This window comes from Ailuropoda melanoleuca, chromosome 6 (assembly GCF_002007445.2).
Source record: "Ailuropoda melanoleuca isolate Jingjing chromosome 6, ASM200744v2, whole genome shotgun sequence".
NCBI classification, from domain to species: Eukaryota; Metazoa; Chordata; class Mammalia; order Carnivora; family Ursidae; genus Ailuropoda; species Ailuropoda melanoleuca.
In genome coordinates this window covers 25,488,958-25,513,482 of record NC_048223.1, presented here as the reverse complement: position 1 = coordinate 25,513,482, position 24,525 = coordinate 25,488,958, and the positions used below count along the sequence as shown (strand labels likewise).

The following is a 24,525-nucleotide window of genomic DNA, read 5'->3' as shown; positions in this document are numbered from 1 at the left end:
ATTTTCTAGTTTTCTCCAATCCACCCAAATCCCTGATGGTACAGAAGTGCCCAGTGTAACCACCCTTCGGGTGTGGTGACAGCAATGATGAAACAGAGAAGTGCACTGAGAAGGGAACAAGGGCCATCTGAGCCAAACAAGGGAGGCAGTGTCTTCACCACCGGTAATTCACTGCTACACCTCCCAGGGGCCGGAAGACATCGGTTTGGAGTAAACCCCGTAGCAGCAACAATATTGTCTGTTGACGTGGTGTTATTATTCTGCTCCCTTCGTTCACATGCAAAGGTACGGCTTTGGATGGATTTTCCATGCAAGTGTAAAACGTGACCATCAGAACCAGGGCCAGCCTGCCCTCCTTTTCCCCAGCAGAGCTACTGTCTGATTTCACACATACTCCATTGCGAAAGCCTCAGTAAATGGGCATAAGCAGAAGGGCCAGGCAAATGGGTGATTTGGCCCCCATGGTCTGTGTGGACAGGTCATAAGGCAAGAACAACCAAGTCAGGAAGGCTACTATCACCCAAAATTACAACTGCATCAGAAGACGGCAGGGTCGTATAGTCATGTACATGGAGATTCAGTCACACAGCCTGAGTTCAATGCTTGTCTCTGTTGCTTTATATATATATATTTTGTTGTTGCTTTTTGGTTACGTGACTTTGGGCAAGTTCCTTTGCCTCTCTAAGGCTGGGATGACATTACACCACAGGTTATAAAAGTTGTAGATATAAGTGTTCAGCACATCATTAACAACCACGTAAGTGGTTCTTATGTGCATTATCCCTACAACCCCCATCCTCAACATCCGTCCCTGCTCATTCCAGGAAAAGGGAGAGCCTGTAGTAATATCCCAAAGCCCAGGGACTTTTAATCACCATTGGTCTGGTGTGGGCCTTCCTGCCCCTCCTCATGAAGGTGCAAGAAGATACCCTGTGATCTCACAAAGGAAGGGAAGAGTCCCGTCTGGCCCCATCCCACTCTGCATATGCCAGAGAGTTGCAGGTTCAAGCCAAGCAGCCCTCAGCTCTGAGCCAGCCACTGCAAAGAGGCCAGCAGGCAGCATCTGCTACTCACCTTGAATAATACTGAGGAACAATCAAAGCAGAAAGGCACTCAGTCTCCATTTGTGTATCAGCAGCTAGTGACACAACTGAGCTAGGTGTTCACCCCTGCACACACCCCGAATCTCTCCCTTCGTGCCCTCCCACCCCCTTCACTGCCCCGGAGGAGACATCCTGGACTCCATATTGTCCCGCACTCCACATCCAGTCAGTCAGAAAGCCCTGTGCCCGGCTCCGAAGAGAGGTTTGAGGTCTTCCACTTCTCTGCATCTCTACTGCTGCCCTGTGGTCCAGACCACTTCATGTCCTGCCCAAAGAGCTAGTGCCGCCGGCCCATTTCTTCCTCTGGCTCCCCACATCCCTACCCCACATAACCATCCAAATTCTCATCCCGCTGCACTCTTATTTGAAGCCCCTCAGTGGAGCCACACTGCATAAGCCTGTCTCCTCCCCACAGCCCATCCTCGTGGGACCCCTGCCTGCCTCTGTCCCTCATCTCACATGCCATCTCTGGGCTCTGAGTACATGGGCCTCCTTCCCGGCCTGGGATGTGGCACTAGCTTTTCCTTTTGCCTTAAATGCTCTTCCTCTGGCTCTGTGGAGGGCTGCCTTCTTGACATTCTTCCAGTTAAAGCTCACACATCATTTCTCAAAAAGCTCTGAGCTGCCCATCCCCCTCCTGGCCCCCACATACTATCATGTCACCTCCAGTCTAACCACAAATAGAAATTCTTCTGTGAGAGTATTCTTTATATTTATTATCTGTCTTCCCTCAATACAGTGAAAGTTCCTTGAGGGTACATTGTTCACTGATGTAACCTCAGCATCTAGAACCAGGCCTGGCCCCATAGTAGCTGCTCAATAAATACTGGTTGAACATGTATAAACATACATTTATTCACGCAACCAACCAACAAGTATTCTGTCCTCCACCTTTTAGCCCAATGTTTTCCACACAGTAGACAAAGAAACTTAAAGCTTATGCTCCACACCCGAGAAGTTCCTATCTTACTGTGTACCTACATAACTGCAATAGAAAGTGATAGTAATAAATGCCTAAATGCCACATGAGTGATGTACGTGGGCCACCATCTGTGTTCCAATGAGCTAGGCATCATTTCACACAGGTCATCTGCAAAGACTTCAAGGAGAAAATAGAATTCGAGTGGGGTAGGATTTGGAATTGGCAAAGATAAGATGGAAGCGGGGACTTGAAAGCAAAAGTCAGGAGGAAAGGCAGCTCCAAGCTGCAAAAGTGCAAAGCAAGTCGGGGAGGAGACATGAATAGGTAGGCGGAGCTGGCTCGGGAAGTCCATTAGGGCAGCCAAGGAAGGGGCAAGTCGGGATGAGACCTGGAAGCACCCCAATGAGAAAGCTAAGACAATTTGAGCCACTGAGGCAAACACCTGGCTTTGCCCACAGTCTACCCTGGTGACTCCTCCTCAGTACCTGAGCTTGATCTCAATGCACGCCCATGTATGTGTGAGCACATGTATCTCACATCATGGATTACAAGGCTACTAACTGTACTAACGTGTCTAACAGGTTCAATTAATGTCAAGTATCTGTACTCTTCATTTCTATCTTCCAAATATCGTAGCAAATGATGTGAAAAATCTTTTGGGAAGTCACAGACAAGGTTGCAATGCTCACCCTTCATTTCTTATATCTCATGTGTTAACTCAGGTCAATTCAGACTCCATCTTCTTTCTTTCTATCTATCTATCATCTATCTATCTGTTTTTTTCTGGTATCCAAGATCCATTATGGGAATAAAGCTTGATACAATTAAAAGCATTTGCTTTGTACATGATTTTACTTCTAGCAATTGTATTTGCCATTAAATACCCAATTTAATGGGTTTTTAATTTTTTTTCCTATCCTGGTATTTATTTGTCAACAGAAAAGCTTGTGAGGTGGTTACATTTGGAAGTTTAATTTTAATTAAAATTGCCATATTTCCTTGTATAATTCCCCTCCTTTTTTCAAACCTTTAGAGGCACCACAGGTGTGATTCAAATGCTCCATGAGCCCACAGAATAAATGGAAATTTTTTAAATTGGTATTAACTTACCGACATTTCAAAGGACACTGATTACCATTCAATACAGTCAGGTTAGATATATCAGTGTTCAATGACAAGACATTTGGCCAAACTATAAAAATATTAAAATACTGTTACTTTTATTTCTAAAAAAGCTCACCCTATGTGTGTGTGTGTGCATGTGTATATAAAACTGTCTTTCTTTTTTAATGTATGACCATGTTCCTTTTATCAGTTGATCTTCATAACAGAGTTGTAAAATAAGCAAGGCAGGTGAGATGAGCCTCACTTCTGCGGTGGGAGGAATTATAAAGACCAGCAAGGAGGTGAAGAATGCGAGGAAGAGCAGTGCCCAAAGGAGGACCTGATAGGCCTTTTCCCTTCACTCAGTCTACGTGAGAAAGACAGGCAGAGAGAGAGAAACAGAAAGAAACTGTACGTGTGACTATTCCATCAATTCTGTCTGCATCCAGAAAGCCAGCAGAGCAGTCACCTCCCATGGGCTTCCCATGCCAACAGTTGCCCCAAAACATCATCACTGACTATGATAACAGGACAGACTAGGTTCCTTTCCCATTCACTTGCTGCCCACAAAGCAAACAATAAAAAAGAATAAAATAAACAGAAGAACCTACTGGATAACCCCAAAAAAGGTCAATGCTGCCAGTTTGTTATGTAATGTATTTTAAAATCCCCCCCTAGGCTGTAACCAGAGCTCCTGCCACGCCTAGGAGAGGGCCTGGGCTGCTCCTGTTGACCCCGGTGCCCTAGTAACAAGTTAGTTAAAAGAATCACCCTTTGCTTTTCTTTGTGCTAAAAATTAGAAGTGAGCAATAACTGGGGAGGTGTGAGAAGAAAATCGTAACTGATTACCCTGAGCTGGATGTGTTACTGCCAGCCCAGTGGTTCTCAAAGCGTAGTCCCAGACCAGCAGCATCAGCATGCCCTGGGAAGTTGTTAGAAATGCAGATTCCCGGGCTCTATCCCTGACCTACTGCATCAGAAACTCTGGACATGGGAACCCATCAGGTGATTCTGACACAGGGAAGTTTGGGGACCATGGCTGCAGGTAGGCCACAGTCTTGTCAAGAGCAGTGCCCTCATGACTCTGCAAGTGAGGGATTCAGCTTTGCTTGACTAGTTCTGGGTGCCAGATCCTCCTGCCCATCTTTGTCCACCGTCCCACATCACCCAACCTCACTGTGGCTCTAGGTCATGGGACAGTCATGAGTCTCTGATCCCTTTGATCACCTTCACAACTTCTAGCAAGGCAGTGGGGGAGTCCAGTAAGGGAAATATTAGGAGTAGAATTTTGCCGCCTGGTGTCAAAAGTGTTCAGGTTGTGGGGCACTTGGGTGGCTCAATCAGTTGAGCATCTGACTCTTAATTTCGGTTCAGATCACAATCCCAGGGTCATGGCATCAAGCCCCATGTCGGGGCTGCACATGAGTGCTCGCTCTCTCAAATAAATAAATCTTTAAAAAAAAAACTGTACAGGTTTTAAAAGCCTCAAAGTAGATGTAGGGTTCCTGGCAGATTGCTGTGTAGAGGCTGGGTAACCAATATCCCAGTCCTGACCTCAGGGGATTGTTCTTAACCTCCCTGAGCCCTTTGTTTGCTCATCTGCCAATCAGGATTGTGTGAGAACTACTTGAGATAATGCGCTTGCTCAAAGGGGCTGGCTCACCTGCAGGCCACAGATAAAAAGTGGTCATAATTATCACAACAAGAAAGGGCATCAGAGAGGACTGCTCCTGGCAGGTAACACCGGTGACAACAGGAGCTATGTGAGAGACCGTGATGGTCCTGGAGCCCTCAGCTAAGGAGCTGGAGAGTACCGATGGACACTGGAGAGGTTAACTGAGCATAAGCACCTGAGGGACTTGCTAAAATTCTGGCTCTGCACCATTAGGTCTGAGGAGGGGCTCAGATTCCGCCCTTCTAACAGGTCCCCAGATGATAATCCAAGCTGCCACAGCCCCTTTGAATAGCAAGGCTATGGCTTTTGTTCTTGGGCAAGTCAAGGGCAGAGAATTGCCCCGGGGACACTGAATACTAGTAATACTGTCTGCCCGAAAGCTTGCCAAGTTTACACAACTCACTTCCTACAGATGAATTAGAGGTCTTCCCCCTCAGCCTTCTAAGACCTCCTCCAACTAGAATCTATAGGGTAGACAGGAACTTCAAGCCCCAGCAGCTGGGTCAAAAGCAAGAACGAATCCACAGGGTGCTACTTGCCAATGATGTAGTTTGGGAATGTTGATGATGTCCAGCACTGAAGTCTTTGGTGCAAAAAGGTGATTTTATTAAAGCACAGGGACAACGCCCGTGGGCAGAAAGAGCTGCAGCACTGGGGTCTTGAGGAATGGCTGATTACATACTTGGGAGTTGGGGGAGGTAAGGAAAAAGGGAGGGGTCCAAAAGGACTTTCATATGCTAAAGAAGACTCTCAGGCTACTGGAGGCCCTGCTATTGTCAAGCTGAGGTTGTTTTTCCCTCTAGCAAAGCATTAACATAAGACAGTCAGACACTACATCAAATACTAATGATGTATTATATGTAGGCTAATTGAAAATAATTAAAAAATAAATAAATAAAAACTTTAAAAAATGGGGGAAAAAAGACAGTCAGGAGTTTTCTGGAGGAATGTCACACATAATCCACACAGGAGTCAGGGAGGTGGGGGCTGGTTAGGGAGGTGTCAGCTGGTGCTTTTTCAGCTTGCCTTCTGCTCCCTCATCACCAGGGCATCCCCACCGCACTTCTCCATCATGGCCCACACATGCCAGAATGTGCAGAGCTCTGAAAATGCCACCCCAGAAGGCCCCAGCACATATGTCACCTGGCATCCTTAGTGCATTCAGAAACAGGACCCTCTTTCTCTCACTTGCTTTCGCTTTCTTTAATCCTGCAGCAACAATTCTGTGAACATTATCACTGGGGGCTCTTAAAGCAATGGCCAAGACATGTATTTTTGCTTAGAAAACGAAACTATGTGAAAACTGCGTAGTTTATTAATGAGCAAAGTGAAAACTGGAAATTGTATAGCATGTCAATTCAGAAGAGATTTTTCTGCCACATGAGAACTATGATAAATAAAGATCCCGGGGCGCCTGGGCGGCACAGCGGTTAAGCACGTCTGCCTTCGGCTCAGGGCGTGATCCCAGCGTTCTGGGATCGAGCCCCACATCGGGCTCCTCTGCAGTGAGCCTGCTTCTTCCTCTCCCGCTCCCACTGCTTGTGTTCCCTCTCTCTCTGGCTGTCTCTGTCTCTGTCAAATAAATAAATATAATCTTTTAAAAAAATAATAAATAAATAAATAAATAAATAAATAAATAAATAAATAAAGATCCCTTCAGGTTCTTCGTTTACATCTTTCTTGTTTCTCCTCCTTAGCCGGAAGATATTGGACAAGCACCCATAGTAAATGCCCCCGAAGGTGGAAAGGTTGACTTGGAAGCCTTCAGCCATTTTACAAAAATCATCACACCAGCAATTACCAGAGTGGTGGATTTTGCCAAAAAGTTGCCTATGTTTTGTGAGGTGAGGAAACTGTTTCTCCTTCTTTGTTATTTTTCATTATAGTTCCATCAATCTCCAAGAATGTGGAGGATTATTTATAATTTAATATTAATTACTAGGGACTTAGTCACATGAAAGCAATGTCAGTAGAAAATGAAAACGCACTGTTTCACTTTTATTTCCCTACCTTCTCTATTCAGTCATCATTCATTAGCTTATCCATGTGAGGCTGAAGATCCTATCTATCTATCCACTGACTCCAGGCATAGGGAAATATGACAGCAATAACTTCCGTTCATTTGGCACCTACGATGTCCCAGTTACCGTGCTCAACTCTGACCACGTTAAATCCAATCCTTATAACAGTTTTGCAGGATAGCTTTAATTAAGCCCTTTTTATAGATGGGGAAACTAAGATTGAAGAGATTATGTTAACTTACCCAAACACCGGGCCATGGCTTGAGTCTAAGTCAATATGCTTTGCATCACATATCCTAGCAAAACAGTTGTGTGATTGTTTCCCCCTCAAGAATGAGGATCTCCCTCACAGAGCAATGATCGTAACTCCTTAACTCTCCTCTCTTTTCTTATAAGTTCACCCTTTCTTGCCCCATCTTTAGGGCACCCTGAAGAGCTCACCCACCTGAGTCCATAGGCTTTCCCTTTGAGACACCTCATCCTTCATCCCTAACTTTAGCAGTTCTACTATGTGGTACCTGGAAGCATGGAGGCTCTGCAGTCAGCGGGATGGGCAGGAATCCTAGATAAGTTATTTGGTGTCTTCAAATCTTGGTTAAAATGGGAAACATAATAGTATTTACATCCTAGAGCTATTGTGAGGTTTCAATGGGATAATATACGTCAGGTGCTTGGATAGTGCCTGGGGCCTAAGTGTATCCATAAATTCCAGCTGTTAAGGTGCTGTTTTATCTATTACATTACCATCCTGCCTCTAACCTTCCTTTTTTCAATCAAGTGGAGAATTTTGCCCTTTGAAAAGCCCCATCAGGTGCCAATCTTTTGCTCTCCCCATCACCAAGGGGACCCAGAAAGATATCAAATAGAGAGGTCCACATACTGCTGTGAACCTGTTACGTAAGCTACCAAGTGAGAAGTGAATCTAGCCTCACCTAGAAAGAAGCCCTCTCCTAACTTGGAATGATTCCATCCTGCCTTGGCTTCTAGCTCATTTGTGTCTCTGGGTTTGCAATAATGGGAGCCCAGCTGGAGTCTAAGAGACCTCAGACACTGATGGGGAAACTTCCCATTGCCTGTTTTGAGCCTCCACAAAAGCCATATCCAGGACAGAGCAGTGGGCTTCAGGATGCAGATGTCTGACCCCCAGACCTAGCTGAGAGAGTCACTCTTGTCCCCTGCTTCACTGTGGTGGGGGCCAGGGTACCTGATGTGCCGGCTGGCAGCCCTGCAGTGGGAACCACTCATACCACACCCCCAGAGGAGCTGGTGAGTCCTGAAGAAGGAATTTTGACATATCTGTATTTGGTGTGGAGCTTCCCATGTTTCTGATCATTTTTTTAAATTAGCATTTATTAAAGTTTGGAAGGTTATTAAAAATAACATTCAAGGAGTGTCCGGGTGGCTTAGTTGGTTGGGCATCTGCCTTTGGCTCAGGTCATGATCCCAGGGTCCTGGGATCAACCCCCAAGTCGGGCTCCCTGCTCAATGGGGAGTCTGCTTCTGCCTCTCCCTCTGCCTTCCCCCTGCTCATGCTCGCTCACTCTCTGTCTCTCAAAATAAATAAAGTCTTTTAAAAAAATAATATATTCAAGATATTGATTCATGGTAACACCACCTAAAGATAAACTGCTGACATTTTTGAGCCTATTTTAGTATTTTTCAATTATGTATACATACATGTATACACACATATATGAAATATGAAACATTAATATAATTTATACCATAATGTACATCCTGCTTATGAAACTACTTTTTTAAACCTTCTATTAAAGAGTAAGAGGCACATATCTTAAAGGTGCGGCTCAATGAATTTTCACATACTCAACACACCCATGTAATAAACACTGAGGTAAAGAAACAACATTACCAGCACCCTGTTGTGCCAGACTTTTTACCCTCAACGGAACATACATCATTTAAAGGTTCTTTCATAAATATGTTTTAGTGACCACATACTACTTTAAAAAATAGATCTACATAATTTAGGTTATATGCTTTGACTGGATCTTCAGTTCATTTCCCATTTTTCACTAATATAAACATTCTACAATGAGCATCCTGGTGCCTATGCCCTGCTCACAACCCTATTTCTTAAGGGCAAATCATTGAAGTAGAATTTAAGGAACAAGGTATATACATCTTTTAAGGCTTCTGAGATGTGTTGCCAAATTGCTCTCAAGAAGGGTGCACACTCTCACAGCTGTGCCAAGGGTGCTGGTTTCCTCTGATTCTGGGTGTCATCTTTCTTTTTTGTTCACTGGATTGAGTTTGTTTTCCTGGACCTTTCTTGGTCCTCTCTCTCTCTGAGCTGTGTCCCTTGTCCCCATCCCTGGTATCTGAAGAACATATTAGTCATGTGTTCCCCTTTGAATACCCACCAAAAATGTTTCTTAGAAAATGTAAAGCTCATGTAAACCAACCACAGAGAGATATTTCAGTTAAAGAAGAAAGAAAAGAAGCCATCTCCACCACCAGTAACGAACACACCATGCACTTACGGCCGTGGCAAAGGTGAAGAGTCAACATGGAACTTTTCAAGCGTGGGCTATGGTCAGCTTCACCCTTCACGTTTCCCTCAGAAGTTTAATCCTGCTTCAAAATCATGATTCTGTCTCTCTTTCAACCCTGATTTGTGTAGTCTTCAAATTACAAAACAACAAAAGCAGAAACAAAAAACAGGGGTAGGGAGCTACTTTTACAACAGAGATGCGTATGTTTCCAGTATTTGTGGCCCCCAGAGGACCTTTAGTCTTTCTCACTCTCATTAGAACCCCAAAGAGGGAAACAAACTGTGTAGGCCCCTGAGCTGCCTCTGGAGTGGGCTGGAGATCCCAGGTAGTCTCGAGAGCCAGAGCTTTCCTGCCAGAGGCATTCTGGTGCATACGCTGCTCAAATTGTGCTCACGGTAATTTTCTGCTAAGATCCATGCCAACATGCCAGCAGGGTTGGTGGACACCCAGGGCTTCAAAAGATCTAAAATCGCTGCTGACAGAACTGCCAAAAAACACACATTCAGAATCTCTTCTGGAGTGCAGGGCACTGTCATCTTTGCCAATCAGCTTGAGTGATGTTCTCCTGAGGAGACAGGAAGAGTCGATGGGAGTGTCCCTGCATCTCTGCCTGTCAGGCCCTTCTTGCAATGGTCTCACAGTGAAAGTATTGTGGTGGGTGACCAAGATCATTTGTCCATGTGTGGAAACAAACCTCACCAGCATCCTATAAGCCTTTCTAAAAGGGGAAGTTATTTGGCCTACTTTTTAAACTGTTGGCGATCCTTGACAAATACTTATTCAGCTTTTATTTCAATCTGAGCCAATCAACAGTAAGTTTTAAAAAGAAATCCTCTACTTCATCTACAGTCAGACTTGGCTACAAAGATGGAGCCTGCCCAAGTTTGCACTCTTTGTGACAGATTAAAAATAAATAATTGGTTTGATCTGATCAGTAATTCCTCTTTGGTATTCTATGCCAGTGGTTCTCAAGAGTGGGCTCCCTGAAACAAAAGCAGGAGCATCCCCTGAGAACCTGGAGAATGCAGAAACTTAGAGGGTGGGACCAGCAATGTGTTTAACAAGCCCTCAGGTGACCCTGATGAGGCCAAATGTTTCCCCGTTCCCCGTTCCCTGTAGGCATTAAAGCCAGCCTCCACCTACTTGGGCCAATCCTCCATCTTACTGATGGAGGATCTATCCAAGCTCAGGGTTTCCTATTTCCTACGATGATCTTGGGCTAGAAATCCAAGGATATAATCAAGGAATACAGATTAGAACCTAAATAAAAGTAAATCACAGGGATTTTTTTCTTTAATGAGTGGAAGGAGAGAATTCCATGTATATATTCCAGAACCAAATATGAAATGACTTTTATTCATTAGAAAAAGCTAAGTAATTTGAAATTAAATGGTAAAGTGGCTGAGTTGCTAAGGTTCAGTTAGCGAAAAATATGAAATACCTAGCATTTTAAATGTAATTCAGAAATATTACCTTCAGTTTTACGTAACAACCAAAATTGAACTACTCGAGTGTTGCCAAGAGTACTGCCGCAAAAGAATTTGTACCTGATTTCATGAAAAGATAGCAATTATGTATAATTTATATATTCATTGTTTATGGAAACTTAGTCATAGCCTAAGTACTTCAAAAGAGTGTGTTCTCTTCTCTTTGCATTGGATTCTGAAAGATCTACCTTCAAATCCTAGCCTCACCCACAAAACCCTCATGTGACCCCTGAGCATGTTACTCAACCTCTCAGTGCCTGGATTTCCACTTCTGTAAATGAAATTGGAATTAGAATATTTACTTCACTGTATTGCTGTGAAGATTAAGTAAGGTGACATACGTAAACCTTAGCACAATGCCCAATGCATCAAAAATATCCATTAACTAATAGCCTTTCGAACTATTTTGATAATGGCTTTTAATTAAACATTCTCTCTCACCATAAAGTAAAACTCTGATTTTTTGTTATTTTGCTAACACAGATGCTTTTTAAGTTTATTATAAATGTTATCACATTATCATAAATCTTAATTAACAAGGCAACTAAATATGCTTAAAACAAAATTACAGCACTGGCAGAGAAACCCAGTGTGTGGAGGGAGCAATTCTGGTGCCAGAGGTACTGAGAACATAACCCTAAGAGCCAGGAAGTCTGAATTCTAGTCTCACCTCTGCCTCTAACTCACTGGGTGACCTTAGGCAAAGCTTTTACATCTCTGGGCCTCGGGGACAACATGCCTCTATACACCACCTTCTCTTTCTGTGACTTTCGAGAGACCGAAGGAACAAACTTGCTTCACAAAACAAAGAGAAGCAGAGTTGCCAGCTGTTGACTGGTAGAACTATGAGAAAGGTAGGTAAGCTTAATATAAATCATGTTCTCAAGCAGTGATCAGTTAGTGTTATGATACAAACCCCCAGAGTAAGGGATTATTAGCACAATCTCACACAAAACTGCATTCCCAGTTGGAAATCTATATCCATCATAAATGAAAGGCAAAGTACTGACATTAAAATTGGTGACCAACTTGGAGTATGAAAAATGGTTGTTGAGGGGCACCTGGGTGGCTCAGTCATTAAGCGTCTGCCTTTGGCTCAGGGTGTGATCCCAGTGGTCTGGGCTCAAGCCCCACATCAGGCTCCTCTGCTGGGAGCCTGCTTCTTCCTCTCCCACTCCCCCTGCTTGTGTTCCCTCTCTTGCTGGCTGTCTCTCTCTCTCTGTTAAATAAATGAAATCTTTAAAAAAAAATGGTTGTTGAAAATCTGTAGCCAAGTAGGAAGGGAAAAGCCATAGGCTCAAAGAGTGCAGGACCATGTTGATCACAGGATATGGTCCCTGTTGCTATTAAGATACTCCATGTTATTCCTCACTGACATCTGTGCACTTGTTCTTGCTGATGTGAGCTGGTTTTTTTCAGCTGCCATGTGAAGACCAGATAATCCTCCTCAAAGGCTGCTGCATGGAAATCATGTCCCTTCGCGCTGCTGTGCGCTATGACCCAGAAAGTGAGACTTTAACCTTGAATGGGGAAATGGCAGTGACGCGGGGCCAGCTGAAGAACGGGGGTCTTGGGGTGGTGTCAGATGCCATCTTTGACCTGGGCATGTCACTGTCTTCTTTCAACCTGGATGACACTGAAGTAGCTCTCCTTCAGGCCGTCCTGCTAATGTCTTCAGGTAAGTGCTCCCAGACTCATGACTGGGTGACAAAAGAGCTTTTGTGTGTCTGGTGCTAATTCAAATCACTTGATGAATTCCCGGTCCCCACCCCCACCCCCCACCACCTTTAGCTTCAGAATCATAGCTCCCTCTCTTTCAGCAAGCAATTGGGAGTTTGCCAATGAACTGGGAACTGAAGGACGGTGTCAGGTAGCTGGTGCTTCCTGCAGTCTCCCAGTGTAGTAGGAAGGACCCAAAGGAGCCCTTTTAAAGACTGTATGAAATGGTCCACCTTCAGTGGACACTACCCAGTCTGATTTATAGTCATTGACCAACCCCACCCCCTTCTGGTTTTATGTACACAGGATATGGGTATGAGTGACCACACCACTCCGTGTTAAGTTGTGGTTGAGGAAATCACGAGCAAAAACTAAAATTTGTTTATGGCTTAACTACAACTGAATTTTCAGCTATTTATTGCTAAATAGCACACCACCCCAAAATTTAGAGGCTTAAAGCATCCCAAGATGGTGGGGGTTGGGGCTGAGACCTCAGACATAGCTTCAGGCCTCTCTCCATGCAGCCTTTCCTCTGGCAGGCTAGTTGCACTCTTACATGGTTGGTGGATTCCAAGGAGAGTTCCAAGTACACGAAAGCAGAAATTGCAGATGTCTTAAGGCCCAGGTTAGAGTCATATAGCATCACTTTCTGCCACATACTATTGGTCCAAACAAGGCCCAGCACCAGCCCAGAGTCAAGAGCCCACCTCTAGATGGGAGGAATGGCAAAGAGTTTGCATCCATATTTAACCTACCCCAAGCTCATTATGAGGGCTCCAGACTCCTTCAGTGAAGAGTGGATAATAAAGCTGACACTTTCCTCTTCAGAGATCATGTCATAATATATAAGAAATGCAAAATATGTCAAACCCTTTAAGGAAAGCTAATCTTTAAACAGAAGGTAGTGGGGTGCCTGGGTGGCTCAGTTGGTTGGGCATCTTACTCTTGGTTTCGGCTTGGTCGTGATCTCAGGGTCCTGGGATCAAGCCTCACATGGGGCTCCCTGCTCAGCAGGGAGTCTGCTTGTCTCCCTCTCCCCGCACTTGCACGATTTCTCTCTCAAATAAATAAATAAATCTTTAAATAAAAAATAAATAGAAGGTAGTTTCAGAGGTCTCCTGTGCCTTTTCAGAGCACCATCAGTTTAGCTGTGCCTCAGTGCTTATCACTCTGCACTATAGCTGTCAGCTTAACTTATCCACCTCTCCCTCTGGACTGTTCATTTTTTGAGGACAGAAATATGTCTAATTGTACATCTACTCCTTAGGCAGTGTTTAGTAGGACTTGAAAAAAGTTTATTGAATAAATGACTAAGTAGATGAGTAAATTATCCGTCAAAAGTAAAGTGAGAATCCTTTATAAAGTTCATGCTTCCTGGTTCACTCAGTAGAATTTCTTTTTTTCTTTTTTTTCTTTTTTTTTTTTTAAGCTCATCTTGAAGTGTATTTGCTACAGAACATTTAGGTATGGCAGACTTTTAAAAAAAATTCTTTTTATTATGAAAAATCTCAAACACACATAAACATACATAGAATAGCATAAGAAACCCTGTCGTACGCTGTGGCGGACAAGCTGTAGGGCACCCCCTGTGTTCCCCACCTTCTGATGTTTACACCCTTGTACAATCCCCTCCCACTGAGTGTGTGCAAAACCTGTGACTTGCTTCAATAGAATATGATGAATTCAATGTCACCCCCATGTGATGAGGTTACATTGTGTTATATAAGATTCCCTCTTGCTAACAGACTTGCTCCAGAGACTCTCCTTGCTGGCTGGCTGGCTGAAGTAAGCAGCCATGTTGGAAATCACATCACAGGGACCTGCATGTGGCCTCTTGGAAACAGGGTGGTCTCTAGTCAACAGCCAGTGAGAAACTAGAGTCCTCAGTCCTTCAGGAGAATTATTCTTAAAGAAATAAAATGGGTAACTTATCTAAGGACTCACTATGTGACCTTGAATCAACCCCTTATCTTCTCTGGTTTAAGTGTCTTTTAAAATAAAGAAATGAACTAAATAAGTGGGAATTACACTCCTGGAGGGGGAATTCAAGGTAATTTTTAGCTGAAATTGTAGTGTTACAAAGACAATTTTAAATAACATTGAACCACTTAGTGAGAAAGCTATTTCTCTTAGTTTTCTTTCTGCTTATATCTCCTTCTAAATAAGGCAAGGAGAGAGATTCATTTTGGTGCCAGTCTGTCCTGAACGCCTCTCTAAACTCACTGACCTCTCTTTTTAACAGACAGAGCGGGTCTTGGGCGCAGTCTTTGGCAAGAATCTTTAGCTAAAGTTTAATAAAGGTTTTTGTCATGCACCCATTTTGGCAGTTATCCTCTATGTATGGCAAATGAATTTTTATTTACTGAATAATATAATGTTTCCTCTGTAGTGAGTTAATTTTAACAGATTGTTAAGCAAATAAGCTCAGTAAGGTAAATAAAAGGAGTATGTGGAGAAGGTAAAAGTTATGAATATGATACCAAGCCCTATCAAGCACTTAACTGGATGATTCTTCTCCATCTTCTGATTCTGATGACACTGTCATAACCTGACAGCCCCGTGACATACTTAAAACCTTTTAAAAATCTTCTCCACCCTAATGACCTGGGGCTTTTTCATTAATACTGCCAGGATCAGGAAAATATTACAGGACACTTTACATTGGCACATGATAGTTCCATATTGGTGCTCCTTGGCTCTAGCCCTTCTCAGGGTTGTCCTCTAAGCCCACTGTTCTGGGCGGCATTAGTTACACAGTATCTTAGGCCTCTTCTTCAAAGCCTTTTCCAGGAGCCTCTACTACTAAGTTCTTTGGTCCTGAAGTGATGAGCAGAGAGCTAAAATGGAAATGATCCGAAGGACATATCTTTGAGAAATTCTGTCTTAAGGAGTTAAAAACAGTCTTTGACCTTTAAAATATTTCTTTATAAACATGCTTAGTACCACTTGAATATGATCAAAATGTCCTTTCATTTTCTCTGTGTCATTTATAAGACCACCTTATCTTTATCTCTCAGCAAAGGACAGAATTTTGAGACCACAAAACCCGGGGGTGTTTTTTTTCCCTTTGAAGGAATATACCCAGAGCAGTATTATTTTGATTTTCTATTTGGATGAAAAGGAAAAGGATCCTGTGGAGAATTCTGGCACACTCAAAGAAAGAGAGAAGACAGGGGTGAGGGAGAGAAAGGGATTGAGGAGGTCCACAGAGCAGCACCGTCAAACACAAAGGAAAACATGACATAAAAATGCACAAATGACAATTCAAGCCAAATAGGGAATGCCATAATTTTGTTTCAACTCAGAAGAGTGGATTGAGACATTAGTGCTGAGCCTTCCTTATAGATTAAGCAGAACCTGTTTTGATTTTTATTAATACAGATCCTTCAATAACTGGACACTTAAAGTGTGAACGTACTAGATCAGAACCACAAAGAACAAATGGAGGAGTACTGGGCAACGGGGTCGTTGGGCTCCCTGGAGTTCTATGAGGAATCCAGCCAGATTTATAAATTATTATTTTTTTATTTTTTTATTGAGGTATAATTGACAAAAAACATTGTATTAGTTTCAGATGTACAACATGATATGATATTTGTATATATTGCAAATATATAGACTGTTATGAAGACTTTCGAGATCTACTCTCTTAGCAACTTTCAAATATGCAAGAGTATCATTAACTATGGTCACCACACCATACATACATTTCCAAGACTTATTTATCTAATAACTAGAAGTTTGTTTGTACCTTTAGACCCCCTTCATTCATTAAGCCCACTCCAGACCACAGCTTCTGACAACCCCCAACCTGTTCTCTGTTTCTATGAGCTTGGTTTTGTTTGTTTATTTATTTGTTTTTAGATTTCACATACAAGTGAGATGATAATGGTATTTGTCTCTCTGACTTATTTTCCTTAGTATAATGTCCTCGAGGTCCATCAATATTGTAAATGGCAAGACTTCATTCATTTTTTATGGCTGACTAGTATTCCATTGTATGTATTTACCACATCTTCTTTATCTACTGTCCATGGATGGACAGTTAGGTTGTTTCTGTATCTTGCCTATTGTAAATAATGCTACAATGAACATGGGGTCCATATATCTTTTCAAGTTAGTGTTTTATTTTCTTTGGATAAATACCCAGTAGTGGAAATACTGGATCATATGGCAATTCTATTTTTAATTTTTTGAGGAAACTCCATACTGTTTTCCATTGTGGCTGCACCAATTTGCATTCCCAGCAATAGTGCACAAGTGTTCCCTTTTCTCCACATCCTTGCCAACACTTATTATCTCTTGTCTTTTTGATAAACAGCCATTCTAACTGGTGTGAGTTGATATCTCATGGTGGTTTTGATTTGCATTTCCCTGATGATTGATGATGTTGAACATCTTTGCATGTGCCTGCTGGCCATCCGTATGGTTTGTGTTTTTTTTTTTTTTTTATGTCTCTTCAGATCCTCTGCCCAGGTTTTAATCAATTGTGGGTTTTCTTGCTATTGAGTTGTAGGAGTTCTTTTTATATTTTGGATATTAATCCCTTATCAGATATATGATTTACAAATATTTTCTCCCATTCCATAGATTTCCTTTTCATTTTTTGATGGTTTCCTTTGCTGTATAGAAGCTTTTTCATTTGATGTAATCCCACTTTATTTTTGCTGTTGTTGCCTTCGCTTTTGGAAACAGATCCACAAAAATCACCAGCAAGACTAATGTGAAGGAGCTTACCATCTCTGTTTTCTTCCAGGAGTTTTACGGTTTTAGGTCTGACATTAAAGTCTTTAATTTGTTTGTTTTGAATTAATTTTTGTGTATGGTGTTAGATAGGAGTCTAGTTTCACTCTTTTGCATGTGGCTGTCCAGTCTTCCCATCATCATTTACTGAAGAGACTGTCCTTTCCTCATTGTTTATTCTTGGTTCCTTTGTCATAAATTAACTGACCATATATGCATGAGTGTATTTCTGGGCTATCTATTTTGTAATATAGTTTGAAATCAGATTGCATGATGCCCTCAGCTTTTTTCTTCTTTCTCAAAATTGCTTTGTTATTCAGGGTCTTTTGTGTTTCCATAAATTTTAGTATTGTCTGTCCTATTTCTGTGAAAATGCCATTGAAATTTCAATAGGGATTGCATCGAGTCCGTAGACTGCTTTCAGTAGGATGGATATTTTAACAATATTAATTCTTTCCATCCATGAGTACAGAATATCTATTTATTTGTGTCTCCTTCAATTTCTTCTATCAATCTCTTTTAGTTTTCAGCGTATAGGTCTTCTACTTCTTGGTTAAATTTATTCCTAGGTATTTTATTCTTTTTGATGCTATTGTAAATGGGATTGTGTTCTTCATTTCTCTTGCTGATAATTCATTATTAGTATATAGAAATGAAACAGATTTTTGTATATTAATTTTGTATCCTGCAACTTTACTGAATTCGTTTATTAATTCTAACAGTTTTTTGGTGAAGTCTTGGTTTTCTATATATAATATCATGCTATCTGCAAATAGTGACAGTTTTACCATCTTTTCCAATTTGGATGCCTTTTATCTCTTTTTCTTGCCTAACTGCTCTGACTAGAACTTCTAGTACCATGTGGAATTAAGTGCTAAGAATGGGAATCCTTGTCTTATTCCTGATCTTAGAGGAAAAGCTCTCAGCTCCCACATATTTTGGGAAGGCCAGCAGTCCTCCCAAGACTTGCAAAGATTTCTTGGTCATTACACGGTCATGGTCTCCTCTAGCTCCAGCTTCCCACTGTGATTCTTCCCTTCTCTGCACAGGGTAATACAAGCATGGCTCATGCCTTTTCTTTTCATTTTAATTCCCCAAAACACCACCAACACAAGGCTGCTACAGTTAGCAGTTTTATCACATGTATACAGGATGGGAAGGAGTAGTTCGTTACAGCCTGGTAAACAACTAAAATTGGATATTGTGCTTCTTTGTCTTCGTGAGAATTTCTTATTGTCTGACACTCCTCCTTTGGCATTCGGGCCTCTGCAGTGTTTCCAGTCTCTTCTCACATCTCCCCTTCTCTGCACGTCCATGCTTGCCTTCCCCTCTCTGCCAGGCAGCCAGTGGAAACTCAAAATCTTCCCCTTATTATGCACTGTATTTCAACTCTCGAGGTGAGTCTTCTCCTTCTGTACCCTAAGAAGGAGGCATGCCATTCCCACCCAAGGAGGTGATTTGTCTAACCTAGATACATTTATCTGAACAAAGCATTGACTCCCTTTAATGTAAATTGTGACAATTCCTGAGACCATGGTCCCGGATGCCCCAGAGTTCATGTTGTATCCATGCTCATTCCTAGGAGTTGATAGGTCCCCAGATCTGCCCACTTCATACTCAAAGGCCTGAATTGGACAAGCAGGGATTCTCCTTTCCACTTTTGAATTAACATTCATCTTCATTCTTCCCTTCAGACCGCCCAGGGCTTGCCTGTGTTGAAAGAATAGAAAAATACCAGGATAGTTTCCTGCTGGCCTTTGAACACTATATCAATTACCGAAAACATCATGTGACACACTTTTGGCCAAAACTCCTGATGAAGGTGACAGACCTGCGGATGATTGGAGCCTGCCATGCCAGCCGCTTCCTGCACATGAAGGTGGAATGCCCCACGGAACTCTTTCCCCCATTGTTCTTGGAAGTGTTTGAGGATTAGACTGACTTCATTCTCATAATTCCTACAGCACTACTGGGTGTCATTTCATTCCATTGCCTAGATCTTTTTTGTTTGTTCCTTTGTTTCTTTGTGTTGGGAGGGACTGTTTGGGGCTAAAGGGAGGTAGTCCTTAGCATAGACATGGATGAAATTGCCCCTTGAATGCGGGTACTTGTAACTATTGCATTTTGTTCTCCAGTCCTTTGATGTGAATGCTTTGAAGGTTTTACAGTTGTGGAGGTGGGGTGGGGACAATCATTAATTCACCAGCACCAAGCCATCACCAGCTCTCATCTGTCCCTGGTCAGAGACTCAAGCAAGCAAAATGGCGTGGCAGAAGACTAACGAAGCCTTAAAACCAAGATAATATGGTCATCTTGATCCAGTCCTGATTTTTGCAGGGCTCAAACTAGCATGGTGCAGACCACCTTTAGTTAGATGTGGCTTTCAGCTTTCTAGGGAAAGGTCTGAACTGATTTTTATGTATTCAAGAGCATGCTGTTTTCAGCACTCTTCATTCTCTCCTGGCAGCATAACTTGGAATGTACAGGAATATTTGTTCCCGAAAAATCAGCTGTCCTTTCACTCTAATTTTTATAATCCTATGATTTCATTCAAGTTATACAAGGGTGTGACTCAAAGATGTGCAGGTATCTGACTGACTGAGGCCAACGAGGGAAACAATTTTCCTCAACAAGCTCAAAGAAATTAGAAAGCTTCGCTAATGTCAGTGACTCAACAGTTTCCAAAAATCCACATGGTGTTACCTCAGAGTAGGAAGGCTTCTTTGCAGTTTAGGCTCAGAGAAAATTTCCACCAAAATCAAACCTATTTACATAGTGTTGCCACTTTTCAATGACATCTGATCTGTCATCTCCCAAACTCCTGAAGTTATTTAATCCTGATTGCATCTTTACTGAGCTGACAACAGATTTCCCTTTGGATTAAATCTTCTAATCAAGGAGAGATAACAAGCTGAAGTTTGAGTCTTGTTCTGGAGGATTTCTAAGCAGAAATAAGTGTGGTGCATTCTGAGTTGAAAGAAGTGCAGTGTTCTGAGAGTCTCTTCATGTGCTGAGGGTTCCCTTTGGTCTTAGATCCTCAAGCTCTTTGCTCTACAAACATTCCCTAGTTCCCTTTTCCCTCTGATGCTCAGGTTTGACTATCACTGAACAAAGCCTGATCTGGCCACTGACCCTCCCTATGTCTCCTAGAGCATTGCCCTGACAGATATTTCACAGAAGATACCTGCAGACCATGTACATAGAACACTCACCTTCCCTGCCTAACCCTCCTCCTTGATGACAAACACTGCAGTAGGTTGTGCCCAGAAAACCCATGGTGACCCCTGATCATTTCAACTTCAGAAAATGGGCAAAGAATGTACCCATGCAATTGAATGTATCTTGTTCTTCACTGGCATAGTAAACATGAACTATTCCTTTACCTGCCTTGAACTGCCTTATCCTGGAAATATTGGGGAAAATAAGCCATACCGGTGAGATTTAACTAAAAACAAAGGAATGCAAGTCACTGTGAAAACCAAGCGGACTAATTCTTTTTTTAACTTGCCCAGAAGTCAGGGTCCCTGAGTTCTAGTTTGTGCTCTATCAACTGGTGGATTTGTGACCTTGGGTCTTGGTTTTCTCACCTGGGAGAAAGTCATGAACTAAAATCCTTCCCATCCTTAATATTGTACTAGTTTCAGGGAGGAAAATCTGTCCCTTTTTGATGGTTTCTTTCATATTCAAATTTCTAACTTTATTAAACAGAAATTATGGCCCTCAACAGTTAGGGAAAGCATATTTGGTATTGAGTCAAAACAAGAATTTGACATACTACTCATAAACTATGTAGAGAAAGGCAGGATGGCCTTGGAAAAAGGAGAGGAACAGCACTGAAAAGCTTAAGTGTGACTGGGAATAATCTGGAAGGAAAAAGATATGTTTAATTCACGAAAGCGATTATACTGGCTTCTGAGGAAGAGGAAACAAGAAAATCGCTATGGAACTAGCTAAACAAAGAAAGGAAGTAGGGAAAGGGATTAAAATTATAAACGTGAAGTTCACAGGCAGATTACCTGCTTTGACTTTATCTACAGACCGTTTGTTTTGTTTTGTTTTAAGGCAGCCTCTTAGCCAGTCTCCCGAAGTTCTTGCTTTGTTAGCCACTCAGCTCTCTCTGTTGACTCTCTTTGGAGAAGAACTCTTTGAAACATAATGCTGAATTACATTCTACAGTCAGGGGTAACTCTGAGAAGCTCTGCGGTGAGGGGCAAGTTTTCTCTCAGAAGGGTATGAGAAGAAGGCAAGCAGGAGGGGTACTGGAGGGTTCACAGACCCTCTGGGCAAGCCTTCCCTGGGAAAGTTTCCTCAATTTGTTTGACAGAGATTCAGTAACACATGAGACACACCCTTCAAATATAAGTACAGAGTCTGATCTAAGGCTAAATCTGAATGCTTTGGGGATTAACCATGACTGGGCATTGGCCAAACGCTACAGTATATCTACAGTAATCCAGCCATCCCCAAGTAAATTTATGTTTGATCCTCAGTTCCTTAAATGATTGACTTAAACAGGCAAATTGCTGATCTAAAACTCATGTTGTAGGCTGAATACTTTATGCTGAGCAGGACACTCCTTAAAGTACTTCAGTTTGAAAGGAAAAGCTGTAAAGACTCAAAAGGATCGTGACCCCGGGGTGGAAATGATTCATTTCTTCTGTAACCAGTTGAGGTACTTAGTGCATCTCAAGACTCCATCTCATAAAACTCAATCAGTAGGGATATACCCTGGATTTTTTTTTTTTTACATTTTTTCTTCTGTTGTCCAGGCTTTCAAATCAAGTGTGGACCTGACTGAAACCCCTCACAGAGGGGAGACATCCCAGTAAAGGAGAACACACCTGTACAACTGGGATTCTTATTTATAAATCACTTCACTTTGGGGGATGAGTGGTGTGGGGGGGGTGTATGCGTGCGTGTGTGAGTGTGTGTGTGTTTGTAATCCTCAAGTGTACTTTGTTCTTCAATTTAGATGTGCAGTATTTCCAGAAATAGTGAAAAAAGTAAGATCTTTTCTTCTTTATGATTCTGCTCAAAACACCACGTGCTGCCTCAGAGCTTTTTCTAGTCAAATGAGCCTCGGTCCTCAATGACGTGCTTGCCGTGTTAATGCCTCAGCCCAGTGATACCCCCTCACCTGTGCCCCAAGTGACACTTCTTCCATCTGCAGCGCGGTCATCAGTCACCGGGGTGGACCGCCAGGCTCGGCTCTGCTCCAGCAACGCCATTCTCATTGCTCTTCTGTGGACAGGTGCCCAAGTCTTGGCACCTCCACAACACTAAGCCCCCGACAGACTCAGCCTCCATGGAACTGCTGAGAACCCTCAAAGCATGTCATTGTCAGTGATCCATTTTTATTCTATGGAACTCTAACCTATTTGTGTCATATTGACCTTTTGATGCATGAGTCATAAATTATGAAATCGGTCTTATGGTTTTTGAAATGTAGCCAGCATTTGTAAGGCTAAACCTTTTTCACAAACTGAATTTAAGTGAATAACCAAGCCGCAGTCTTCTCCCAAAGGAGAGTGCTTACAGACATTTGAATCTCTTTGCCCTTTCCAAAAGCTATGGCATCAGGTTCTAAAATAAGCTTGTAATTTTTCCTGTTATTTTAATAATATGGAAATATTAGCATAGTGTTTCTTTTGATAGTGATAGACTATAATCCATATTTAAATTTTATAGAGAAGAAATTTTATTGTACTGTGATGTAGATATTTATTATCCAGGTAAGGATTTGCCCGGTGTGTATTTTTTACAATTGAAACATTTTACTTTAATCTTTAAAAAAAATTCATTAAAAACACACACAAAAAAAAACAAACTAGGGGGAAAAAAAGGTTTGGCCTTATCACAGAATTTTTACTGTGCTGTATAAATGTTTGCAAATGCAAAAAGTGTGCATTTCTAGTGTGTTTCCACATTAATTAATGCCGCCTTCAAAAGCAATATCGTGCAGGTAAAACGCTGTTTGTGGCTTTCTGTTGCACAGTTAAAGCTGACCCACCTTATGCACAAGACAATCAAATATAATCTGTCCTCCTCAGGATGCAGACAATACTCATGTAAATTATGGAGCACAATGTAAGACAAAAGAAGACACTTTATTTAATTACACAGGTATTGTTGATACAAAAGATGTAAGGGCATGAATGAGCTGACATTACACCACTTCTTTGTTTCCGTTCTTCCTAATTAACTTGGCATTTTTCATTTGATTATAGAGTCAAGTTAGTTCTCTATGCTTTCCCCAGAGAAAACACGTTTCCCCCCCTCCCCATAATGTCTTCATGCCCTGAGAATCAGAAAAATACTACAGAATAGGAAAAGACTTACAGTCATTGGAAGATATGTGTTTTGCAAACAGTGTTAAGTGATATTGCTAGGTTGGTAATATTTTTTTCAGCCTAAAACTCTGTTAAAATCTGTGATCAAAATGTTTTAAACTATCCAAAAAGAAAATTTGTATATTTGGGAAAAATGAATTTTTACATAGCTTTTGTATGCAGATATTAAATTGTAATTATGAATATAGTGGGCGTAGATAAACTCATAAGCTTCAATTCTAAAAAAGAAAAAAAGAAAAAGCTTATAACGGACATACTTGCCTGTCTCTTTCTTTAAATATTATTATTTTCTAAATAAGCACAGGATTGCCTGCTCTTTTCACCTTAGCTGCTTCCAAAGGGAGGGAAACAGGGATATAAGGACATTTATTTCATAAGCATCTACCAGAATAAACAAATTTCCTTAGGTAGAAGGCACAGAGGCAGGGGGAGAAGTAAAAGGCTGATGGAGGACTACTTTTTCAGAAGAGGCCACAGAGACGGGGTGAGGAGGGAGAATTAAATTTTTGCAGCTCAAGGACTATTTGCCTTATCTCAAAATGTTCCAAAATATTATTAATGGAATTATACTCATCTCAGCTATCAATATATATCTCTATCCCCATTACCCTGAACACATGTTGATTAGGACTCTTTCTGTGATGAGTAACAAAAAGCTAAATCAAACTGGCTTATGCATAAAGGGAATTTATTTACTGTAATATAGGAGAACTTCAGGCTTCAGGCACGGCTGGATGTGAGTGCTCAATCAGTATTTGTCAGGAGATACCCTTTTCATGTCTCTGTTTAGATTTTCCTCTGTAGAAATATCTTTCGTGTAGACTTCATGCTCACATAGCCTTTTAACTTATGGTGGCCCCCCATTACCTCCGAGATTAGTCATAAAGC

The 24,525-nt window shown here is 41.8% G+C and overlaps 1 protein-coding gene across 9 annotated transcripts in view; it reads left to right on the top strand.

Moving 5' to 3' along the window:
* THRB (thyroid hormone receptor beta) overlaps nt 1-23,889 on the top strand; it is a 372,559-nt gene extending 348,670 nt beyond the window's left edge. For all 9 annotated transcript variants that reach the window (XM_002928031.4, XM_034662073.1, XM_034662071.1 and 6 more), the window contains 3 exons: nt 6,502-6,648; nt 12,245-12,503; nt 18,982-23,889. In XM_002928031.4, coding sequence (XP_002928077.2) covers nt 6,502-6,648; nt 12,245-12,503; nt 18,982-19,223 — 648 coding nt within the window. In that variant the 3' untranslated portion in view covers nt 19,224-23,889. The remainder of the gene's footprint in view (nt 1-6,501; nt 6,649-12,244; nt 12,504-18,981) is intronic.
* The last annotated feature ends 636 nt before the right edge of the window (nt 23,890-24,525 follow it).